This window comes from Mesoplodon bidens (genome assembly GCF_964165515.1).
Source record: "Mesoplodon bidens genome assembly, chromosome: 1".
In the NCBI taxonomy this organism is placed as follows: Eukaryota; Metazoa; Chordata; class Mammalia; order Artiodactyla; family Ziphiidae; genus Mesoplodon; species Mesoplodon bidens.
The window spans coordinates 214,903,259-214,925,371 of NC_138176.1; the positions used below are offsets into that span (position 1 = coordinate 214,903,259).

Sequence of the window (22,113 nt, forward strand, 5' to 3'; positions counted from 1 at the left end):
GATGGTTACATAGTCTCAAGTCTAATCAGCGTGTTCTTAAAATTGTCAAGGATTTTCTATTTCAGAGTCTGAGATGAAAACCTGAGGTGGCAATAATTGGAGTGAGCTTTGCTGAGGATAGTGCTGCCACAGGCAGTGAATCCTCTTCTTCTCCATCATCATCATCATTTGTAGAAAGATTTTAGGCTTTCATAGAACACCTCCACATTCTAGATTTAACAGGAGGGTCACACTTGAACATATTTTACATCTTAGGCCATGTGTCTTAATTTACATGTACAGACTTGCAATATATTTTATTTGAAGACAATATTATACAGTCTTTCCATTCCGTTACTTTCTCATGCTAAGTGAAATTCCAGAGTTTTCCTCTCTGGAATAGTATAGCAATACTTAAAAACTTAAAACTTTTAAAGTAAATAGGTTTCTGAGTTTTCCATTTGAAACATTTCCTTTTTTATCCAAAATGTATTCTTTTTCATTTTAGGCATCATATTTCAAAATTGCAACCAAAAATCACTATTCTCTTGTCCTGATCTATCATCTTTCCAGTATGCATGCCTCTTTTATTGGAGTTTGTTTTCATGTTTCCTTGGCAGTATTACCTCCCTATTTTGTGCTTTTTATGATAAATATTCTATGATATTAACCTTGATTTAATAACATAAAATGATACCCCATAGTGTCTTCTTCATCAGCATTTTAGTCATACCAGATTACTCTGATCTTCATGAATGTAGACACTTTTTTCATATTAGCCTTTTGATCGCTAGGATATATTTTCACGTTGTTAATTGAAGCATTTTATCATTTTCCTCCTTTATTGTTACATTCAGATATTAGGAATGCTTTTTTTCCCCACAGTCCTGAAACATTTAGATATTAGGAGTGCTTTTTCCATAACCCCCCAAATTCATATACTCCATGTCTAATATGTTTCCCCAGTTCCCATGGTAGTTAGTGCCATATCTGTATAATTTATTTTTCCCCATTATTCAACTTTGCATAATTTTCTTTTGAAATATATGTATTGGCTATAAGGAACAATTACCTTCCTTTGGAATACATGGTTTTTTCTTTGTCTTAGTTCAGTTTCCACTAAATAATGGCTTTAGCCAACTGACATTTATTGAGCTTCTACTTTGCGGCAGGCTTAGAGTTGAGGTGGAAACAAAGATCATCAGCTTCTGCTATCAAGAGCTCACTATCTAATGAAAGAGAGAGGAAAACAAATAACTTGTAAATAATATGATCCATGTGACACTTTCTAATGAAGTGTAGTACATCCAAAAAGCTATGATCATAGGTAAGTTGGAAAAGGTCTTCCACCAGGAGCAACTGTATGATGGGAGTGTTGAAAATTAATTAGGAGGAGAAATGGGGCTAGGCACAGCAGGCAAAGGAAAAGAGCATACATGAATGAATCTGAAAGACGATGGTTACGTTCAGGGGCTGGGAGATTGGAATGGCTACAGTGGGAGTGGAGCATCCTCACAGATGAAGCAAACAAAGTGAGTCATTAGCGCCCTTCTCCAGTCTTAACAGAGGTGGGTCTGCCAATGAGGCAAACTTGCTAGAACTTTTTGTGTGTGAGACTGGGGACCCGCGAGGTGTATGTGGACCAGCCAAAGGACTTTTACCTTCAGTGAAAAGTATACCTCTGTGGCAAGAGCACAGGGTTTGGAGTTGGATACTCCTGGATTTGAGCCCAGCTCTGTGACCTATGGCAATTTATTTAACTTTTTAAAAACTCCATTTCTTTATCAGTGAAATGAGAAAATAATAGTATGCATTTTAAGACAATTGTGAGGATTAAATGCTATTATGTGTAGAAATCTCTACCTAGGGCACTTGAGACTTAATCTGAACTCAATACATATTACCTCTTATTTTTACCCCAACCTAAATAGCTTCTTTTAGGGTCTTATCTATCAGTAAGGTGAGCCCCAAGGCAAACTTTCCTAGGCTTAACTGCAGAGTCCTCTCATATTAGTAGATCTCACTGAATAAAAGGGAAAGAAAAAACCACCCAAACCTACTTCGGCCCCAAAGGTGTACAGACTCAGTTTCTATAATTTTTATTCAAGTTGAAAAAAAGTTATGCTTATATACACTATTTCTGAGAGAGTGAAAGAAAATGAAAGTATTCTTTAAAAGGTTGCCTTTATATGGAAGCAGGTAATTTCAAAGTCATTTTGTCTAGTCACATGAAAATCTGACACTAAAAACTATAATACATACTAAAATTATTTACATTTTATTTAATTTGGAAATTAAAATCCTCACGTACAGAGTCCTTGGTATTTTATGGAAATAGTCTTGGATTACAGTTTAAGATGCTGATTACTATTTAAAATGTGTAAAATGCTGGGGGACATTTTTTAAAAAAACATACCGAAGAAAGTCTGCTGTCAAAGTTCATGTTCGACTCTAGATGATTGTAAAGAATTTGAAGATACTTGAAGGAAAAAAAAAAAATCAGAACTGTATCTGCTCCTTCAAATCCAATTTGGAGAAGAATCATCATTACCTACTGATAATGATTCCACATGTTTGGCAGTATAAAAAGAGTCATTTTCTCTGGCAGTGAGAGTCAATCCAACAACATACAGACCTCCCCTGGGAATTCTTTGTAATGTAAAACATCCTTGTGAGATAGTTCAGTGAGCAACAAGACTGGTAAACATATACACTCGCATATAAATTGCCCTTTCTATGTAAATTAAGGATCATCAATTTAATGTCAAATGGAATATAATCTTACGCTATCACAGGAATTAATGCCTTAGACATTTTCACTGGAGTTTGGGGCCATATGTTGTTTTTAACAGCTCTGAAAATTGTGCGCCTTTGATTCTATCAGCTCATTCCCCGTGATAAACTGACTGTCATATGCAGGGATTTAACTGTGGGGGGCGAAACAGTATAGTGTAGTGATTATGGGTCTTGGAAGTCTGACTAGCTAGTCCTCTTTGACTTCAGCAATAACTAGCTGTGTGGCCTTGGGAGAGTTCATTTATTGCTCAGAGCCTTATTTTCCTCATTCAAAACATCACCTCCCTCCCTACCTCCCTGAACTCCCAACCAGCCTTCCTGGCTTTAATTACCTTCCCAGCACTTGCCAGCATTGCTACACTCCATATTTTATGCCTGTATTTTTTGCCTCCACCCCTTTAGCTTGCAAGTGCTCGGAAGGAAGGCTCACCTCGGCTCCCTGTATATCATCTGGTACTTAGTTGGTGCTTCATAAATATCTATTCAAAGAATAAATGAATGAATCTATAAAATGAGGATAATATTAGCACCTACCTCATGGAATCTTAGACATTAGAGCACATTAATTGTGTGTTAATGTATGCAAAGCACTAAAACAGTACTTAGCACTTAGTCAATGTTCAGTAGTTTTAGCTGTTATTCATTAATATTCCCGAGGAAGTTTGTTCATAAGTTTGTTAATAAAATCATGGGTATTCGTTTCAGAACAAATCTGTATTTGAAATTCTTTTCCTTTTAGCCCATGAATTGATTATAGCATCCCTTTTCATTTGCTAAACTAGAAGACATCATCACTAAAAACTTTCCAGCTTCCTGATAGTAACTTGTGGCTGACTTTGCTATATTGGGAGTGGAGAGGTCAGGAGTTAGATCCACTTGTTAAAATAATGTAGTCACCCACTGAGGGTTGAACAGAAACTCAAGTCCAGTGGCGAGGGCCAGGGGTTTGAAGTGAAGGGTAGTCTTTCATGCTTTTATTATTTAATTAAATTATTCATTCACAGGAGTTTAAAAGTATCCTATTTTTATTTAAATTTAGGTGATTCAAACATGAAGCCTCTTTTTCTTATTCTTTCCAAGGGCAGAGGTCTCTCACTAGGCATTCTGGGATCCTGCTCTCATCCTTCTAGTATCTTCTCTCCTTTCCTTTCAGCCACTGAGTCATTCACCAAGTCTAGCTACTCCATTAGCTGATGCCCTCCTCCACTGAGCTGTTGAGGAGATTAGATTAGACACACATGCCTTGTTCTTGCTTCCCTGTACTTACCACTCTGGATTCTCCTGAAACGCTAGGATCTGTAGCCACGTCTAAGTTTTTCATTAAAGGAATAATCAAAAGTATGATGGTCAGTTTTTGTTTGCAATTTTATTCAATAGATATTGATTTTATTTCATTATGGATAATCTGTTGAAAGTGATTATCATCATACATCTTGAACTTCTTTAGAGAGGACATAATTAGGGTTTGTTTCATTAAGTGACATTTCAATTCTTTCATCTAAGTGCTTTGTGTATGCAGATGCAGGAAATAACTGTTGACAGCATAGGTAATGCTAATATTGCCTTAGCAACTCTCAGAAAAAGTAAACAATGAAAATGCGTAGGAGAGCAAGAGGCAAGCTTCGTGCTTTCTAAGCTTTGGTGATTTTCTCTAGCTTTGTTCTTTGTTCTGTCTTCAGGGTTATACTGATTGAAGTACAGATGTACTTCCTTAAGACAGTCAGGCAAAGACTGTGGTAGATAGAACAAATTACTGTGCTTCAGATACAAGCCACTCCTCCCCCAGCCAAAAAAAAAAGAAGCTAGGTATGGATTTATTCAATCATTAAGTCAGGCAACAAACATTTACATCTGAGATGTATATGAATACACAACATATTATTATGTGTACTCACATAAATATTGAGCATCTACTACGTTAAAAGCCCTGTTGTATGCATCAGAGATAGAGGGGGAAAAAAGAACTAATTACTTGACCTCAAAAACTTGCATTCTAGATGGATGGACAAGAAACAAGGAAACATAAATATTTACATGATATGATTTCAGTTACTGGCTTATGCTGTGATAATGTTATGGAAAGTTAATCACATCAAGGTACACGTTGTTACGCCACACTGCTTCTCAAACTTCAGCATGTATTCAAATCACTTGGGATCCTTTTAAAAAGCAGATTCTGATTCAGTGGGTCTAGCGTGGTGGCTAGGAGTGTGCATTTCTAATAAGCTGCTGGTCTGAAGACAACTTTAGCTGCAAGATACAGTACCATTTCTGTGTAGCAAGTTTGACTAAGAGGTTGGTAGGAAAAGGTAGCTTGAAGAGTGGGTAATGGGTGATGGAATAGAAGGGGAAAAGGTAGGAAAAAGGAGAAAATATAATAAACAGAATGGAAATGGAAATGCAGGTAAAAGTGGAACACACAGGCCACCAAAAACAGCATCTCCTTACATATACTCTGCCTTGGAACTATTCCTGCATGTTATGAACTAAAATTAAAAGGCTAAAGTACCAAGAGTAAAATATAAATATACATTGATGCTAACGTTAGAGAGAACTTTAGCTGGTAGAGTTTGTGCAGTTACAGTGCCAGGATGAATGTGGGTGTTTCAAACAAAGAGGATTTATCTTATTATTGGAAACCAACATTTGCTTGGCTATATTGAGTATGTTCATTTTTATATATATTTGTTAAGTAAGAAGTTTTATTATGACCATTATTATTTTTCTTTGGACGTAGCCTTAAATGAAATATTCCTTATTTTGTGCCTCTTATAATGTACCACAGACAACAAAGGTTGTTTAAGAAAGTTGAGGACTAGACTAAACGGTTGGTAAAAATTACATCTTTTTGTACAGTTTATTTGTTTTCTTTACCTCTTGGAGAAATACCTGTTTAACTTACCTGAGTGGTGCAGAGTGCTGTAGTCTTTGGTATGACATTAAAACTCCAGGAAAGCACGCTAGAATCTGTACTGCCTTAAGCATACATAATAAAATCAGCTACATTGTGATTATAGAATCATTTACTAAATTATAAATTTGACAGAAACAAAGATGTTCAGTGTTGAAATTCCACGGGTATGTTGCAGTCCTTTCTGAATCATAGTTGGCTATACAAACTGAGAAAGATGGATTTATGATCTTTTGGTTTTTGTTTTGTTTTTGCGGTACGCAGGCCTCTCACTGTTGTGGCCTCTCCCGTTGCGGAGCACAGGCTCCGGATGCGCAGGCTCAGTGGCCATGGCTCACGGGCCCAGCCGCTCCACGGCATGTGGGATCTTCCCGGACCGGGGCACGAACTCGTGTCCTGTGCATCGGCAGGCGGACTCTCAACCACTGCGCCACCAGGGAAGCCCTGATCTTTTGAAAATAAAAAAACATTGCTTTTATTCAATTTGATATCAGAAATTAGAAAAGAGAAGGAAACTAATATTGAGTGCCTATCCTAGGCCTGACACATTATACATATTATTAAATGTAATCAAAACAATGCAACAAGGAAGTCATATTTACCCCATTAAATAACTGAGGAGATTGAAGCTTAGAGTGCACAGTACTTTTTCCAAGGTTGCATGAGAAGACAGGAAGTTTCTTTTTTAGCAGGAGACATGTATCTTCTAGATTATTGTTTGCCTATCTCTCTTTCTCTGTTTCCAATTCATTTATGATAAAAGCTGAAACCTGCTTTGTCTGTTAACTGTTGATAGGTTTGAAGGGTCATTGGGCATTGAGGAATAACTTTTCATCAAATCACTATAATGAAAGCAGTTCAAGTGTGATAGCAATAAAAGATTCTACCTTTTTTCAGTCTTCACCTAGTTTTGTTAATTATCAGAAAACCTGTCCTCATGCCAAATGAGGATTAATCCATTGAAAAACAAATAAAAACAAAGTATAAAAAAATCTACACTAAAATTATACTTTTTTGAAAAAACAGTATTAAAAAGTTTTGATTTTGAAAAGCATACGGCATGCTTTAAAAATTAAATATATAACAGATTTTGCAACTTAATTCATAAAGGAAAATTTATTTTCTAATGCTTAACTATTTTATTATTTTACTCAGCTTACAATGTAATTTGATTGGTTGCTAAAAAAATTACACAAAATTATCTTGCCTTAGGATATCTATGATTTTTTCCCCCTAGCATTATATTTATTTTACAAGAGGAAAGACACCCTTATTCCGGGTGATATTTTTGGAGATTGCTTAGATCACCTGAACATGAGGTGATTTGTGATAAGCTGGTTTATTTCACATATTATCTGCAGAGCAGTGCTTCCTAACAATTTTTACATCATGATACATAAAGAAAATAATCTTTTCTGTAATTTCATTTGCATGTTGTAGAGGAGGGGTAAGGACACATGTGCTCAGTCTGTAAACTTGATCAATTCATTCCTCTATTTGAGAAATGTATATAGTTCAATCTGTAAAACAAATATATTTTCATTATAGAAAACCAGAATAAATATTATATTATATATTAATAATAACTGATATTATTAGTAATACATATAGATATAATAAAATTACTCATAACTCCACCAGCCAGAAATAACCACTCTTGCTATTTTGGGTTTATATAACTAGTCTGTTCTTATGCATTCAGTAATATGTCTTGAATTTCTACCGCATAGTTCTGTATATGTATACTTTTAAAAAGACTGTTTTTTAGAGCAGTTTTAGGTTAACAGCAAAACTGAGAGGGAGATAACAGAGATTTCCCGTACACTCTCTCCCTTCCGCCCCCAACTATCAACATCACTCATCACAATGGTACTTTTTTTTTTTTTACCGTTTAAGGATGAACCTACTTTAACACATCATAATCCCCCAAAGTCCATAGTTTACCTTAGGGTACACTCTTGCTATTGTATAATCTATGGGTTTGGACAAATGTATAATGACATGTACCCATCATTAATAGTATCATACAGAGTATTTTCACTGCCCCCCCCAAATTATCTGTGCTCTGCCTTTTCATCCATTCCCCTTCCACCCCAGACCCCAGCAACACCAGATCTTTTCACTGTCTCTACAGTTTTGCCTTTTCCAGAATGTCATATAGTTGGAATCATACAATGTGTAGCCTTTTCAGATTGGCTTCTTTCACTTAGTAATATGCATTTAAGTTTTTTCCATGTCTTTTCATTGTTTAATATCATATTGCATTTTAGTGCTGAATAATATTTCATTGTGTAGATGTACCACAGTTTGTTCGTTCACCTGCTGAAGGACATCTTGATTGCTCCCAAGTTTTTATGAATTATGAGTAAAGCTGCTCTAAATATCTATGTGTAGATTCTTGTGTGGACATAAGTTTTCAGCTCATTTGGATAAATACCAAGGAGTGCATTTGTTGGATTGAATGTTAAGAGTATGTTTAGTTTTGTCAAAAACCACCAAACTGTCTTCCAAAATAGCCATACCATTTGTATTTCCACCAGTAATTGATGAGAGTTCTTGTTGCTCCACATCCTTGGTAACATTCAGTATTGTCAGTGTTCCAGATTTTGGCCATTCTGATAGGTGTGTAGTACTATTTCATTGTTGTTTTAATTTGCATTTCCCTGATAACATAAGGTGGAGCATCTTTTCATATGCCTATTTGTTACCTGTATATCTTCTTTGGTGAGGTATTTGTTAAGAACTTTGGCTGATTTTTAAATTGATTTGGTCATTTTCTTATTGTTGAGTTTGAGTTCTTTATAAATTTTGGAAAACAGTCCTTTACTAGAAGTGTATTTTGCAAATATTTTCTCCCAATCTATGGCTTATCTTCTAATTCTCTAGATATTGTCTTTTGCATACATAAGTTTTTGATTTTAATGAAGTCCAGCTTATCAATTATTTCTTTCATGGATCATGACTTTGGTGTTGTGTCTAATAATGTATCATCATACCCAAGGTCATCTATGTTTTTCCCTTACATTATCTTCTAGGAGTTTTATAGTTTCGTATTATACATTTAGGACTATGATCCATTTTCAGTTAATTTTTGTGATGGTTGTAAGGTTTTGTGGTGGTTGTAAGGTATCTAGACGCATTTTTTGCATGTGAATGTTTAGTTGTTCCATCACCATTTGTTGAAGAGACTGTTTTTGCCCCATTGTATTGTTTTTGCTCCTTGGTCAAAGATTAATTAACTATGTTTATGTGATTCTGTTTCTTGGCTCTTACTCTCTTCCACTGACCTATCTGATTATTCTTTTGCCAAGACCTCACTATCTTGATTACTGCAGCTTTATAGTAGGTATTAAAGTAGGGTAGTGTCAGTCCTCCAACTTTCTTCACCTTCAATATTAAGCTGCCTAGTCTGGGTCTCTTGCCTCTCAATATAAACTTTAGAATCAGTTTGTCCATATCTGTAAAGTAACTTGCTGAGATTTTGATTGTGATTGCATTGAATCTATAGATCAAGTTGGGAAGAACAGACTTCTTGACACTATTGAGTTTTTCTATCCATGAACATAGAATATCTTTCCATTTATTTAGTTCTTATTTGATTTTGTTTATCAGAGTTTTGTGGTTTTCCTCATATAGATATTGTACATATTTTGTTAGATTTATACCTAAGTATTTCATTTTGAGGGGGTACTATTGTAAATGGTATTCCATTTTTAATTTCCAATTCCATGTATTTATTGTTAGTATATAGGAAAGCAGTTGCCTTTTGTATATTCACCTTATATCCTGCAATTTAGCTATAGTCACTTCCAGGAATTTCTTTGTTGATACCTTTGGATTTACTAGACAGTCATGTCATCCCAACAAAGTCAGGTTTATTTCTTCCTCCCAGTATGTGTAACTTTTCTTTTTCTTGCCTTAATTGCATTAATAAGGACTTCCAGTATGATAATGAAAAGGGATGGTGAGAGTTACATCCTTGCCTTGAACATGATCCTAGTGGGAAAGCTTTAAGTTTTTCACATTAAGAATGATGTTAGCTGAAGGGTTTTGATAGATAGTGTTTATCAAGCTGAGAAAATTCCCCTTTATTCCTAGTTTACTAAGAGTTTTTATTATGACTTTGTGTTGGATTTTGTCAAATGCTTTTTCTGCATCTATTGATATGATGATATTATTGTTTTTATTCTTTTTTGGCTTTGATTTGCTAATATTTTGTGAGGATTTTTGCATCTATTTTTATGAGTGATATTGTTCCATAGTTTTCTTGTAATGTCTTTGTCTGGATTTGGTATTAGGGTAATGCTGGCCTCATAGAATGAGTTACGAAATATTCCTTCTGCTTCTATCCTCTGAAAGAGATTATAGAGAATTGGTATAATTTCTTCCTTAAATGTTTGGTATAATTCACCAGTGAACCCGTCTGAGCCTGGTGCTTTCTATTTTGGAAGGTTATTAATTCTTGATTCAATCTTTAATAGAAATAGGCTTTAGGCCTATTCATATTGTCTATTTCTTCCTCTGTGAGTTTTAGCAGATTGTGTGTTTCAAGGAATTGGTCCATTTTATTTAGGTTATCAAATTTGTGGCATTGGCTTGTTCATAGTATTCCTTTATTATCCATTTAACATCCATGGGATCTAGAGATCTAGAGTGATGTCCCCCTCTTTCATTTCTCATGTTATTAATTTGTGTCTTCTGCTTGTTCACATGCTCGCTTGCTCTCTGTCTCTCTCCCTCTCTCTCTCTTCCCCTTCTGTTAGCTTGGCTAGAGGCTTATGAATTTTACTGATCATTTTGGAGAACCAACTTTTGGTTTCATTGTTTTTTTTCTTTTTTCTCCAATTTTCAATTTCATTGATTTCTGTTCTAATTCTTATTTCTTTTCTTCTGCTTACTTTGAATTTAATTGGCTCTTCATTTTTAGTTACCTAAGGTGGAAACTTAAATCTGGTTTTAGATCTTGCTTCTTTTCTAATACATGCACTCAATGCTAACAATTTCCCTCTAAGCACTACTTTTGCTGCAGCTCACACATTTTGCTGTTATATTTTTATTTTCATTCAGTTCAAAATATTTTTTTAATTTCTTTTGAGATTTCTTCTTTGACCCATGTATTAGTTAGAAGTATGTTGTTTAATCTCCACATATGTGGGGATTTCTCAGTTATCTTTCTGTTATTGATTTCTAGTTTAATTTTATTATGGTCTGAGAGAAGACATTGTTCAATTTCTTTTCTTTTAAATTTGTTAAGGTGCGTTTTATGGCTCAGAATGAGTTCTATCTTAGTGAATGTTCCATGTGAGCTTGCAAAAAAATGTATATTCTGTTTTTGTTGGATGAAGCAGTCTATAAATGTCAATTATATGCAGTTTATTAATGGTGTTGTTGAGTTCAATTACATCCTTACTGATTTTCTGCCTGCTGTTTCTGTCCATTTCTGAGACAGAGGTGTTGAGGTTTCTAACTGTAATAGTGGATTCATCTATTTCTTTTTGAAGTTCTATTAGTTTTTGCATCGCATAGTTTCACACTCTGTTGCTAGGTGTACACACATTAAGAATTGTCATGTCTTCTTGGAGAATTGACCCCTTTATCATTATGTAATGTCCTTCTTTATCCCTGATAACTTTTCTTACTTTAAAGTCTGCTCTGTCTGAAATTAATATAGCTTCTGTTGCTTTCCTTTGTTTAGTATTAGCATGGTGTATTTTTCCATCCATTTACTTTTAATCATTATATGTTTCTATATTTAAAGTGGGTTTCTTGTAAACAACATATAAGTGGGTCTTGTTATTTGATCCACTGTGATAATCTCTGTTTTTTCATTGGTGCATTTAGACCTTGACATTCAAAATGATTACTGATATAGTTGGATGAATATCTACCATATTCATTACTGTTTTCTGTTTTGCTCCCCTTGTTCTCTATTCCTATTTTTGTCTTCTACTCTTTTTCTGCCATTTGTGATTTTAATTGAGCATTTTATATGATTCCATTTTTCTGCTTTTTTAGCATATCGGTTATGCTTAAAAACATAATTTTTTTTAGGGTTTATCCTAGAGTTTGCAATACGCATTTACAACTAATGCAAGTCTACTTTCAAGTAACACTGTATTACTGCATAGGTAGTATTATTACCTTATAATAATAAAATGATCCTAATTCTTCCTTTCTAGACTTTATATCATTGCTTTCATTTATTTTATTTATATATAAACATACACAAGCGTATATATGTAAATATTTATATAAGATATGTACATAAGCATACATTATTGAATATATTGTTGCTGTTATTATCTTGAACAAACTGTTATCTTCTAGATCAATCACAAATAAGAAAAATATTTATTTTACCTTCAGTTATTCCTTCTTCGATGCTCTCCCTTCATTATGCAGATCTGAATTTCTGATCTATATTATTTTTCTTCTCACTAAAGAACTTCTTTTTTCTTTCAGGCAGGTCCACTGATAATAAATCATCTCAATATTTGTTTGTCTGAGAAAATCTCTATTTTTCCTTCAGCTTTAAAAGATAATTTCACAGGGCACAGAATTCTGAGTGAGTGGTTTATTTCCCTTATACTTTTAAGTATTTCACTCCACTCTCTTGCTTGCATGGTTTCTTACCTTTAATTTACCTTTCTTACCTATAATTCTTACCTTTGTTCCTCTATAGGTAAGGATTTTTTTCCTCTAGCTTTTTCTCAAATTTTGTTTATTTTTGATTTTCTGCAGTTTGAAGATGATACCCCTAGGTATATCCCATTTTTGGGGGGGGGGATTTTCCTAGTTGGTGTTCTCTGAACTTCCTGGATCTGTGTTTTAGTGTCTGACATTAATTTGGGGAAATTCTCAGTCATTACTTTTTGAAATATTTCTTCTGTTCCTTTCTCGCTTTCTTCTACTTCTGGTATTCCCATTATGCATATGTTACACTTTTCATAGTTGTCCCACAGTCCTTGGATATTCTGTCAATTTTTTTTCTTTAGTCTTTGTTCTCTTTGCTCTTCAGTTTTCAAGGATTCTATTGCTATATCCTCTAGCTCAGAGATTCTTTCCTCAGTCATGTCCAGTCTTTACTAATAAATCCATCAAAGACATTCTCTGTTTCTGTTACAGTGTTTTTAATCTCTAGCACTTTTTTATGGCTCTTCTTAGGATTTCCAACTCTGTGCTTACATTGCCTATCTGTTCTTGCATTCTGTCTAATTTTTTTTTAAACATCTTTATTGGAGTATAATTGCTTTAGAATGGTGTGTTAGTTTCTGCTGTATAACAAAGTGAATCAGCTATACATAAACATATATCCCCTTATCTCCTCCCTCTTGCATCTCCCTCCCACCCTCCCTATCCCACCCCTCTAGGTGGACACAAAGCACTGAGCTGATCTCCCTGTGCTATGCGGCTCCTTCCCACTAGCTATCTAGTTCACGTTTGGTAGTGTATATATGTCCATGCCACATTATAGCCCTTAGCATTCTAATCAGTGTTGTTTTAAATTCCCAGTCTGATAATTCCAACATCCCTGCCATGTCTGATTCTAGTGCTTTCCCTGGTCTCTTCAAATTGTATTTTCTACCTTTTGGTATGCCTTGTAATTTTTCTTGATAACTAGACATAATATACTCTATAAAAAGAACTGCTGTAAATAGGTCTTTAGTAATGCGGTGGTGAGGTGTTGGCAGAGAGGAGGCTTTCTAGAGTTCTGTGATTAGGTTTCAGTCCTTTAGTGAGCCTATGCCTCTGGACTGTGAACCTCACAAGAGTTTCTCAGTTTTTTTTCTCCCCTTTGGGTGGGAGAGGATTATTCCAGTGGGCTGCAGTTGGGTATTTCTCTTCCTCTGGTCAGTTAGAATGTGGTAATACCCCAGTAGATTTGGCTCTAATTAACTAGTTTCCGCCTAGGGCAGGCCTTGTTAAGAAGAACAGAGTGTCCTGGAGTACTTAAAGATGTTTCCGGTTCCACTGAAGCAGGAGGGTATGTTCCCCAGTATTTGCTGTGGGAATCTTATCAAGCTCCTAGAGGTAAATTTCAAAGTATTGTGTTCCCCCCACCTTTGGGCTGAATTCCCCTGGAGTTTTTAACTCTCAGACTTGTCCTCATTGAGTGTCCGGCAATTTGTCAACTACGGTTCAGGTTTCTCTACCCTGGCACTGGCTGCTGGGGCCATTTCCACTCCTGAGTTTCTGCTGTGGTAAGCTGAGACTCTCTATCCACCTGCCTGTCTCTCCAGCCTTGGGGGCAGCAGTTTGTGCTGTGTCCACGCCTCTCTTAAGAATCAAAGAAAAGTTATTGATTTTTTAGTCTGTTCAACTTTTTGTTTGTTAGGTTGGAGTGGCAACTTCCAAAGCTCCTTAAATATGGAACCTGCAGGAAGTCCTATGCTTCTTATTTTACTAAAACGGGAACCTACAAAATTGACAGTTTTGTAACTTGATTTTTTTTCATTTATATCATAAACTTGTTCCTTGTTGTTAAATATTCTTTGATGGAATTTTAATTAGTGACAGTATCTTTTATCACATTACACATTTTTTATCTGGTCCCTTGTTGCTTAAACTGCTCCCAGTTTTCTGCATTATAAACAGTGCTTCTGTGAATATTCATAGAGTTAAATCTTTTGTACATCCATGATTGTGTCCTCAGGGTAAAGAAAATAGCTCTTCTTAACCTAATAACAGAGATGAATTAGCAGAAAACATCCTAGATACTGCTGCAGTGGAACAACTTACACCTTTTAAGATATATAAAATGAGATCAGTTTCCTTGTTCTTTCATCAATTTACAAAGTGATTGAGCCAGTTCTATACCACCTTTCACTAATTTGGTGTGTGTGTGTGTGTGTGTGTGTGTGTGTGTGTGTGTGTGTGTGTATGAGAGAGAAAGAGAGAGTGAGAGAGAGTGAGACTGCTTATGGAAGTGTTTAAAATTGTTAGAAAAATAAAGGCTGTTTTTCATTTCATTTCAAGCAAGACTAGTACTGGGAGAATCTGGAAATCCCAGGTGCTTTTGTACTTTTATTCTGTAACTTCCGTAAGACGGAAAAGAAAAAAACCCAAAACAAAACTCTCTCCTTCTTAGATGTGACATGGAGACAGCTCCTCTCCAGAGGACATCACTTTTGTTACTCTGCTTTTCTGATAGAATTACCTTATGAAACTGCTGACTTCACTTTCTGGATGCAGTGAAACTAGAATTCTAGCCAACTTCATCTATATTGCCTTGACTCTTCTTCCTTTTTATCCTGTCAATTCCCTTTTGCCAAAGACTACTAGGACACACCTGTCCTTGAACTATTTTTTTTCTTGCTAGTTGCAATGAAGAGAAGGCCACCATGGAGAACCATGGGACACCTCAGGAAGACTGTATTAAGAAAAGACTCATTGTAGGATTTAGGGTTGCATTTAATGATTTGAGGAAGGGTTCATGGAAGCAGGACTTTGCTATAGTTTGCTTGCTGTCAAAAAGCACATGTAATTTTATGGTTTTGTGTATTAACGACTTATTGAGAAGCAGAGTAACCAGCTATACCAGTATACTTGAAACTGAGAGGGTTTCTGGGCCACAGCGTTTTCAGTGCCCAAACCAAAAATATCCCAAGCAAACTGGGAGGAGCTGGTTACCCTACCCGGAAGGCGAGAGAAGCGAAAAGAGGCTGAGACTGGAATTGGTAAAGAAGCAACATCACTCACAGGAGCCAGGATTCAGGATGTTTGGTTATTTTGTGGTTTGGACAGTATTCGTGTTTTTGCCTGGATTCAGACATGATTACAAAGTGGTCTGATCTCTGACTTGATCCATCATGGTGACAGGTGGCCTTCCGATGGTGATGTTCTGCAAAATTGTTGATGTTCCGTAGGAGAACAGGAGGCCACCTCCTAGCAACACCAAGGCCTTCACACAGTATCAGGCCAGTATCTAGCTGTCAGGAGCTGTTTTCCTTTTCTCCAATTCCCTTCTTTGAGGATTTGAGAGATACATTTGAGGTTGGCCTAAGATGACAGTTGTGAGAGTCTCTAGTGGTGAGAGCCTTGGTTCCAGTCATGTTGGTTCTGTGCCCTAATGAAATGCTCTGGGCTTTGAAACATTGAGTAATAAAAGTATTATCCATCTCTCTTAACACAACTCTTCTTCAATAGAGAAAAGTGTCTTAATGATTGAGACGATGCTAAGTTAATAAATGTTAAATGTTTTAAAAATCAAATACTCTTTTCCCTTCTTTGAGATTCAAAATTCACATTAGCATATTTTAGTGTTCTTAGTAATACTGCCATAAAGAAACCCAACTTATTTAATTTAGGACATTTTTTTCACAGAACACATTAACATTTTGATGAACACTAATATTTCACTATTAAACTAGTGTTTCATAGAAATACTAGTTTATTTAGTGATTGTCTCCTAGTTATGCTTTTTGTTTTTAAAATTAGAAATATATGTGAAGGGTAAATAATTGTTCTGATTTAAAATGAATAAATTTTCTTAATTATAGGCATTGAAAAATAGTTTCATGTATTTCAGATTTATTGGTTTAATATTAAGAGACAGTATTAAATGGTGGTTGGATTTTTTTGGGGAAAATACTTAACTAGTGGATGAAAATATTATTATGTATTTGATTTAGTTTAGTAGCTTAAGGTTATAATACTAGTTAAATTATGAAGCATTATTTTAATTCTTAACATTGGTTCATTTCCTTTAGCTGTCTTAAACTCAGTTTGGTTGTCCCACATATTAATTGTTTAGCAATTATAAATAAATCAATTGTTTAGCAATTAGTTTTTATAACAATGGAGGAAATAATATGGCCTTAGCTATATTGTAATCTACATTCATGAACTTTCCTCTAGGTTCTGAGGACTACCTTGAGGTCATTATTCCAACAGACCCAAGAGTGGAACATTCTGGGCAAATAAGTGAGAGAAAGGAAATTGAAGAATTATCAGAAGCTTCAAGAAGCACCATATCACAGGCAGTGGTGCTTCCCGCTGAGATTCCATGTGAGGTCAGTAAAGACACCTTGTTATTTAAGTGACTGCATTATTTTAATGGATACTGCATTTCACTAGAATGTAACTAACACTAGAAGCTACAACATAGAGGCATTTTCGTCTACTCTGTTCATGGCCATGTCCTCAGAACCCAGAACAATATCTGGTAGTTAGTAGGCATTTGATACATATTTGTTGAATAATAAAGTATTGAAACATATATGAAAGCATCATTTTATTAAATGTTACTTGACGCGTTACAGACAGATTTACAATTGCTATATATATCAAGCTATTTAAAAGAAAGTTGGATTCATATTAACCAGATCAAGGATTTTATTTTCATAAAAGGAAATACATTCTTGAGTAGACTTTGAAAATACTTATGTTTTATGACCACTGATTTTTAAATTATAAAACATATATCAAAGGCCTACATTATGAAGTGGAACTATCATAGAGCTAGAAGAGCTGGTCCTTTGGGGAATAAAAGTATAATGTTAGAGGGAGTGGATTTCTCAGGAGGTGACTATATGAACACATGTTGCCAACATTTCTTCCTTCTAAGTCTTCATTGGACTGAGCCACTAAAATAAGCCTACTGCTAGAGCTTGACCAAAACTTGGGCTACGTAATCTCCAGACAATAAAAAGATGCTGGTCCTCAGTGTCTATGGTATGCTTGACCAGGAAGAGCAAAAGATACAGGACGACCTTGAGAGCTGCATGAGAGGGTCCTTCAGGTGGACGCCAGTAGGTTAATGTGATAGGAGCTGCACTTGTCTGCTTACTGGGAGGCATATTTTGGGAGAGAATCCCCTGATCCTGATGATACCAGCAGCCCTGGGAGAAGCAGAACGTTCTGTGCAGTTTGGGAAAGCTTAATTCCCTCACCTCCAGACCCCACGCCCAAGCAGGAGAATCGCCGTTTTATTATGTTATCAGTTCCAGAGGAACAAAATCTTCTTTGACACTCCCTTAAAGACCCCAGGAACTGAAACTGTACAGGTTTGAGGGAACTGAGATAGAGGATCAGGCAAAGAACAATTACAACCTACTTGAGGAAGGGAGATCAGGCCAAACAAGCAGAACCAGTGGCTCCTATTGAGTCAGAAATAATGGAAGAGACAGAAATAAATAGCAGAGACTATAAAATGGAAATCAGAACTGTTCTCAAGTAGGTAAAGTCAAAGCAAAAAAAGCAAAAAAAAAAAAAAAAGCCCTCTGGAACTAAAAATTGCTCACCAGGAATTATGCAATGAGTCTAAATAGCTGCTTTCAAAAATATCTGCAAGAGTAAAATTTGAACAATATAAAACCTTTCCATTATTAAATTGCAGAGAAATCAAAATCCAAAAATTAAACCCCACTGCCCTCCAAGCAGAGATAGCTCACTCAGATAGCTGAGCAGGATGAGAGTTCTTTCGGTAACAGAACTGTGGGCTTTTACTGACATGGATACAATTCTTTCAGACCCTCTGCAGTTACATTATTTCAATTCCAAACCTCTCTTGGGTACCCCACTTTTTAAACAGTCCTAAGAGTTGAAAGGTCATATAAGATTATTTTGGCATCAGACCTACACATTAAAAAATTGAAATAAATCCCTGGACCAAAAATAGTCATCCCAGTCAAAACCTTGTATTCTCAGAACCTAGATCTTAGTAGAGTCTGAATCCAAGTCCCAATTTCCAAGCACCACAGGAAAGATTATGTATATCCAAATGAGTGAAAATCATGTTTCAGATTTGCCAGGATAACGTTCAGTCTATGCCAATTGTCTGAAAGCACAACCTTTGAACATTTCTGAGAAGTCTTTGAATTACTGGGTAAGTAGAGACCACTTAAGGATACGGCCTCCTTTCTCTGGAAGTGATATTTTGAGACTTCCCTGCCATCATATAAAAATCTAGAAATTTACAAGACTATCCTTGCCAGTCACCAGGTCATATTTGAGATGTGCCTCTTTCTCACCCAGTATCTTCAATATCTATGAATTTCCCCTTATCGTTTTATGTTTCCAGCATGCCAGTGCTGAGTTGACTGGTTCAATCTAATGGCACCGTCTTCATTCTCTCTGATGACCAGAGAATTAGCTTTAATCTCACCTGTTGCCTCTTGCTGCAGAACTGCTTGGGTCTGTGGACCTGCTCCTGGAGAAGTGCTCTCCCTGTTCCCTCCTCCGCTGTGGAGAAGCAGCATAAGTAGATAGTTTAACTGAGGATGCTGTTGCTTTTGACCCCAGGAGCCTGGCAGTATTTTTTTTTGTGCGTGTGTGTGTGTTAGTTTCTGCTTTATAACAAAATGAATCAGTTATACATATACATATGTTCCCATATCCCCTCCCTCTTGCGTCTCCCTCCCACCCTCCCTATCCCACCCCTCCAGGCGGTCACAAAGCACCGAGCTGATCTCCCTGTGCTATGCGGCTGCTTCCCACTAGCTAGCTATTTTACCTTTGGTAGTGTATATATGTCCATGCCTCTCTTTCGCCTTGTCACAGCTTACCCTTCCCCCTCCACATATCCTCAAGTCCATTCTCTAATAGGTCTCTGTCTTTATTCCTGTCTTAACCCTAGGTTCTTCAGGACTTTTTTTTTTCTTCTTAAATTCCATATATATGTGTTAGCATACGGTATTTGTCTTTCTCTTTCTGACTTACTTCACTCTGTATGACAGACTCTAGGTCTATCCACTTCATTACAAATAGCTCAATTTCGTTTCTTTTTATGGCTGAGTAATATTCCATTGTATATATGTACCACATCTTCTTTATCCATTCATCTGATGATGGACACGTAGGTTGTTTCCATCTCTGGGCTATTGTAAATAGGGCTGCTATGAACATTTTGGTACATGACTCTTTTGGAATTATGGTTTTCTCAGGGTATATGCCCAGTAGTGGGATTGCTGGGTCATATGGTAGTTCTATTTGTAGTTTTTTAAGGAACCTCCATACCGTTCTCCATAGTGGCTGTACCAATTCCCATTCCCACCAGCAGTGCAAGAGTGTTCCCTTTTCTCCACACCCTCTCCAGCATTTATTGTTTCTAGATTTTTTGATGATGGCCATTCTGACTGGTGTGAGATGATATCTCATTGTAGTTTTGATTTGCATTTCCCTAATGATTAAAGATGTTGAGCATCCTTTCATGTGTTTGTTGGCAGTCTGTATATCTTCTGTGCAGAAATGTCTATTTAGGTCTTCTGCCCATTTTTGGATTGGGTTGTTTGTTTTATTGTTATTGAGCTGCATGAGCTGCTTATAAATTTTGGAGATTAATCCTTTGTCAGTTGCTTCATTTGCAAATATTTTCTCCCATTCTGAGGGTTGTCTTTTGGTCTTGTTTATGGTTTCCTTTGCTGTGCAAAAGCTTTTAAGTTTCATTAGGTCCCATGTGTTTATTTTTGTCTTTATTTCCATTTCTCTAGGAGGTGGGTCCAAAAGGATCTTGCTCTGATTTATGTCATAGAGTGTTCTGCCTATGTTTTCCTCTAAGAGTTTGATAGTTTCTGGCATTACATTTAGGTCTTTAATCCATTTTGAGCTTATTTTTGTGTATGGTGTTAGGGAGTCATCTAATCTCATACTTTTACATGTCCCTGTCCAGTTTTCCCAGCACCACTTATTGAAGAGGCTGTCCTTTCTCCACTGTACATTCCTGCCTCCTTTATCAAAGATAAGGTGACCATATGGCCGTGGGTTTACCTCTGGGCTTTCTATCCTGTTCCATTGATCTATCTTTCTGTTTTTGTGCCAGTACCATACTGTCTTGATTACAGTAGCTTTGTAGTATAGTCTGAAGTCAGGGAGCCTGATTCCTCTAGCTCCATTTTTCGTTCTCAAGATTGCTTTGGCTATTCGGGGTCTTTTGTGTTTCCCTACAAATTGTGAAATTTTTTGTTCTAGTTCTGTGAAAAATGCCAGTGGTAGTTTGATAGGGATTGCATTGAATCTTTAGATTGCTTTGGGTAGTAGAGTCATTTTCACAATGTTGATTCTTCCAATCCAACAACATGGTATATCTCTCTATCTATTTGTATCATCTTTAATTTCTTTCATCAGTGTCTTATAGTTTTCTGCATACAGGTCTTTTGTCTCCTTAGATAGGTTTATTCCTAGATATTTTATTCTTTTTGTGGCAATGGTAAATGGGAGTGTTTTCTTGATTTCACTTTCAGATTTTTCATCATTAGTATATAGGAATGCCAGAGATTTCTGTGCATTAATTTTGTATCCTGCTACTTTACCAAATCCATTGATTATCTCTAGTAGTTTTCTGGTAGCATCCTTAGGATTCTCTATGTATAGTATCATGTCATCTGCAAACAGTGACAGCTTTACTTCTTCTTTTCCAATTTGGATTCCTTTTATTTCCTTTTCTTCTCTGATTGCTGTGGCTAAAACTTCCAAAACTAGGTTGAATAAGAGTGGTGAGAGTGGGCAACCTTGTCTTGTTCCTGATCTTAGTGGAAATGGTTTCAGTTTTTCACCATTGAGGACGATGTTGGCTGTGGGTTTGTCATATATGGCCTTTATTATGTCGAGGAAAGTTCCCTCTATGCCTACTTTCTGGAGGGTTTTTATCATAAATGGGTGTTGAATTTTGTCGAAAGCTTTCTGTGCATCTACTGAGGTGATCATATGGTTTTTCTCTTTCAATTTGTTAATATGGTGTATCACGTTGATTGATTTGCGTATATTGAAGAATCCTTGCATTCCTGAAATAAAACCCACTTGATCATGGTGTATGATCCTTTTAATGCGCTGTTGGATTCTGTTTGCTAGTATTTTGTTGAGGATTTTTGCATGTATGTTCATCAGTGATATTGGCCTGTAGTTTTCTTTCTTTGTGACATCCTTGTCTGGTTTTGGTATCAAGGTGATGGTGGCCTCATAGAATGAGTTTAGGAGTGTTCCTCCCTCTGCTATATTTTGGAAGAGTTTGAGAACGAGAGGTGTTAGCTCTTCTCTAAGTGTTTGATAGAATTTGCCGGTGAAGCCATCTGGTCCTGAGCTTTTGTTTGTTGGAAGATTTTTAATCACGGTTTCAATTTCAGTGCTTGTGATTGGTCTGTTCATATTTTCTATTTCTTCCTGATTCAGTCTTGGCAGGTTGTGCATTTCTAAGAATTTGTCCATTTCTTCCAGGTTGTCCATTTTATTGGCATAGAGTTGCTTGTAGTAATCTCTCATGATCTTTTGTATTTCTGCAGTGTCAGTTGTTACTTCTCCTTTTTCATTTCTAACTCTATTGATTTGAGTCTTCTCCCTTTTTTTCTTGATGAGTCTGGTTAATGGTTTATCAATTTTGTTTATCTTTTCAAAGAACCATCTTTTAGTTTTATTGATCTTTGCTATTGTTTCCTTCATTTCTTTTTCATTTATTTCTGATCTGATTTTTATGATTTCTTTCCTTCTGCTAACTT

At 36.0% G+C, this 22,113-nt stretch overlaps 1 protein-coding gene across 7 annotated transcripts in view; it reads left to right on the forward strand.

The window, feature by feature from the left end:
* BANK1 (B cell scaffold protein with ankyrin repeats 1) overlaps positions 1–22,113 on the forward strand; it is a 336,673-nt gene that overhangs the window by 64,017 nt on the left and 250,543 nt on the right. For all 7 annotated transcript variants that reach the window (XM_081242858.1, XM_081242857.1, XM_081242855.1 and 4 more), the window contains exon 3: positions 16,544–16,698. In XM_081242858.1, coding sequence (XP_081098984.1) covers positions 16,544–16,698 — 155 coding nt within the window. The remainder of the gene's footprint in view (positions 1–16,543; positions 16,699–22,113) is intronic.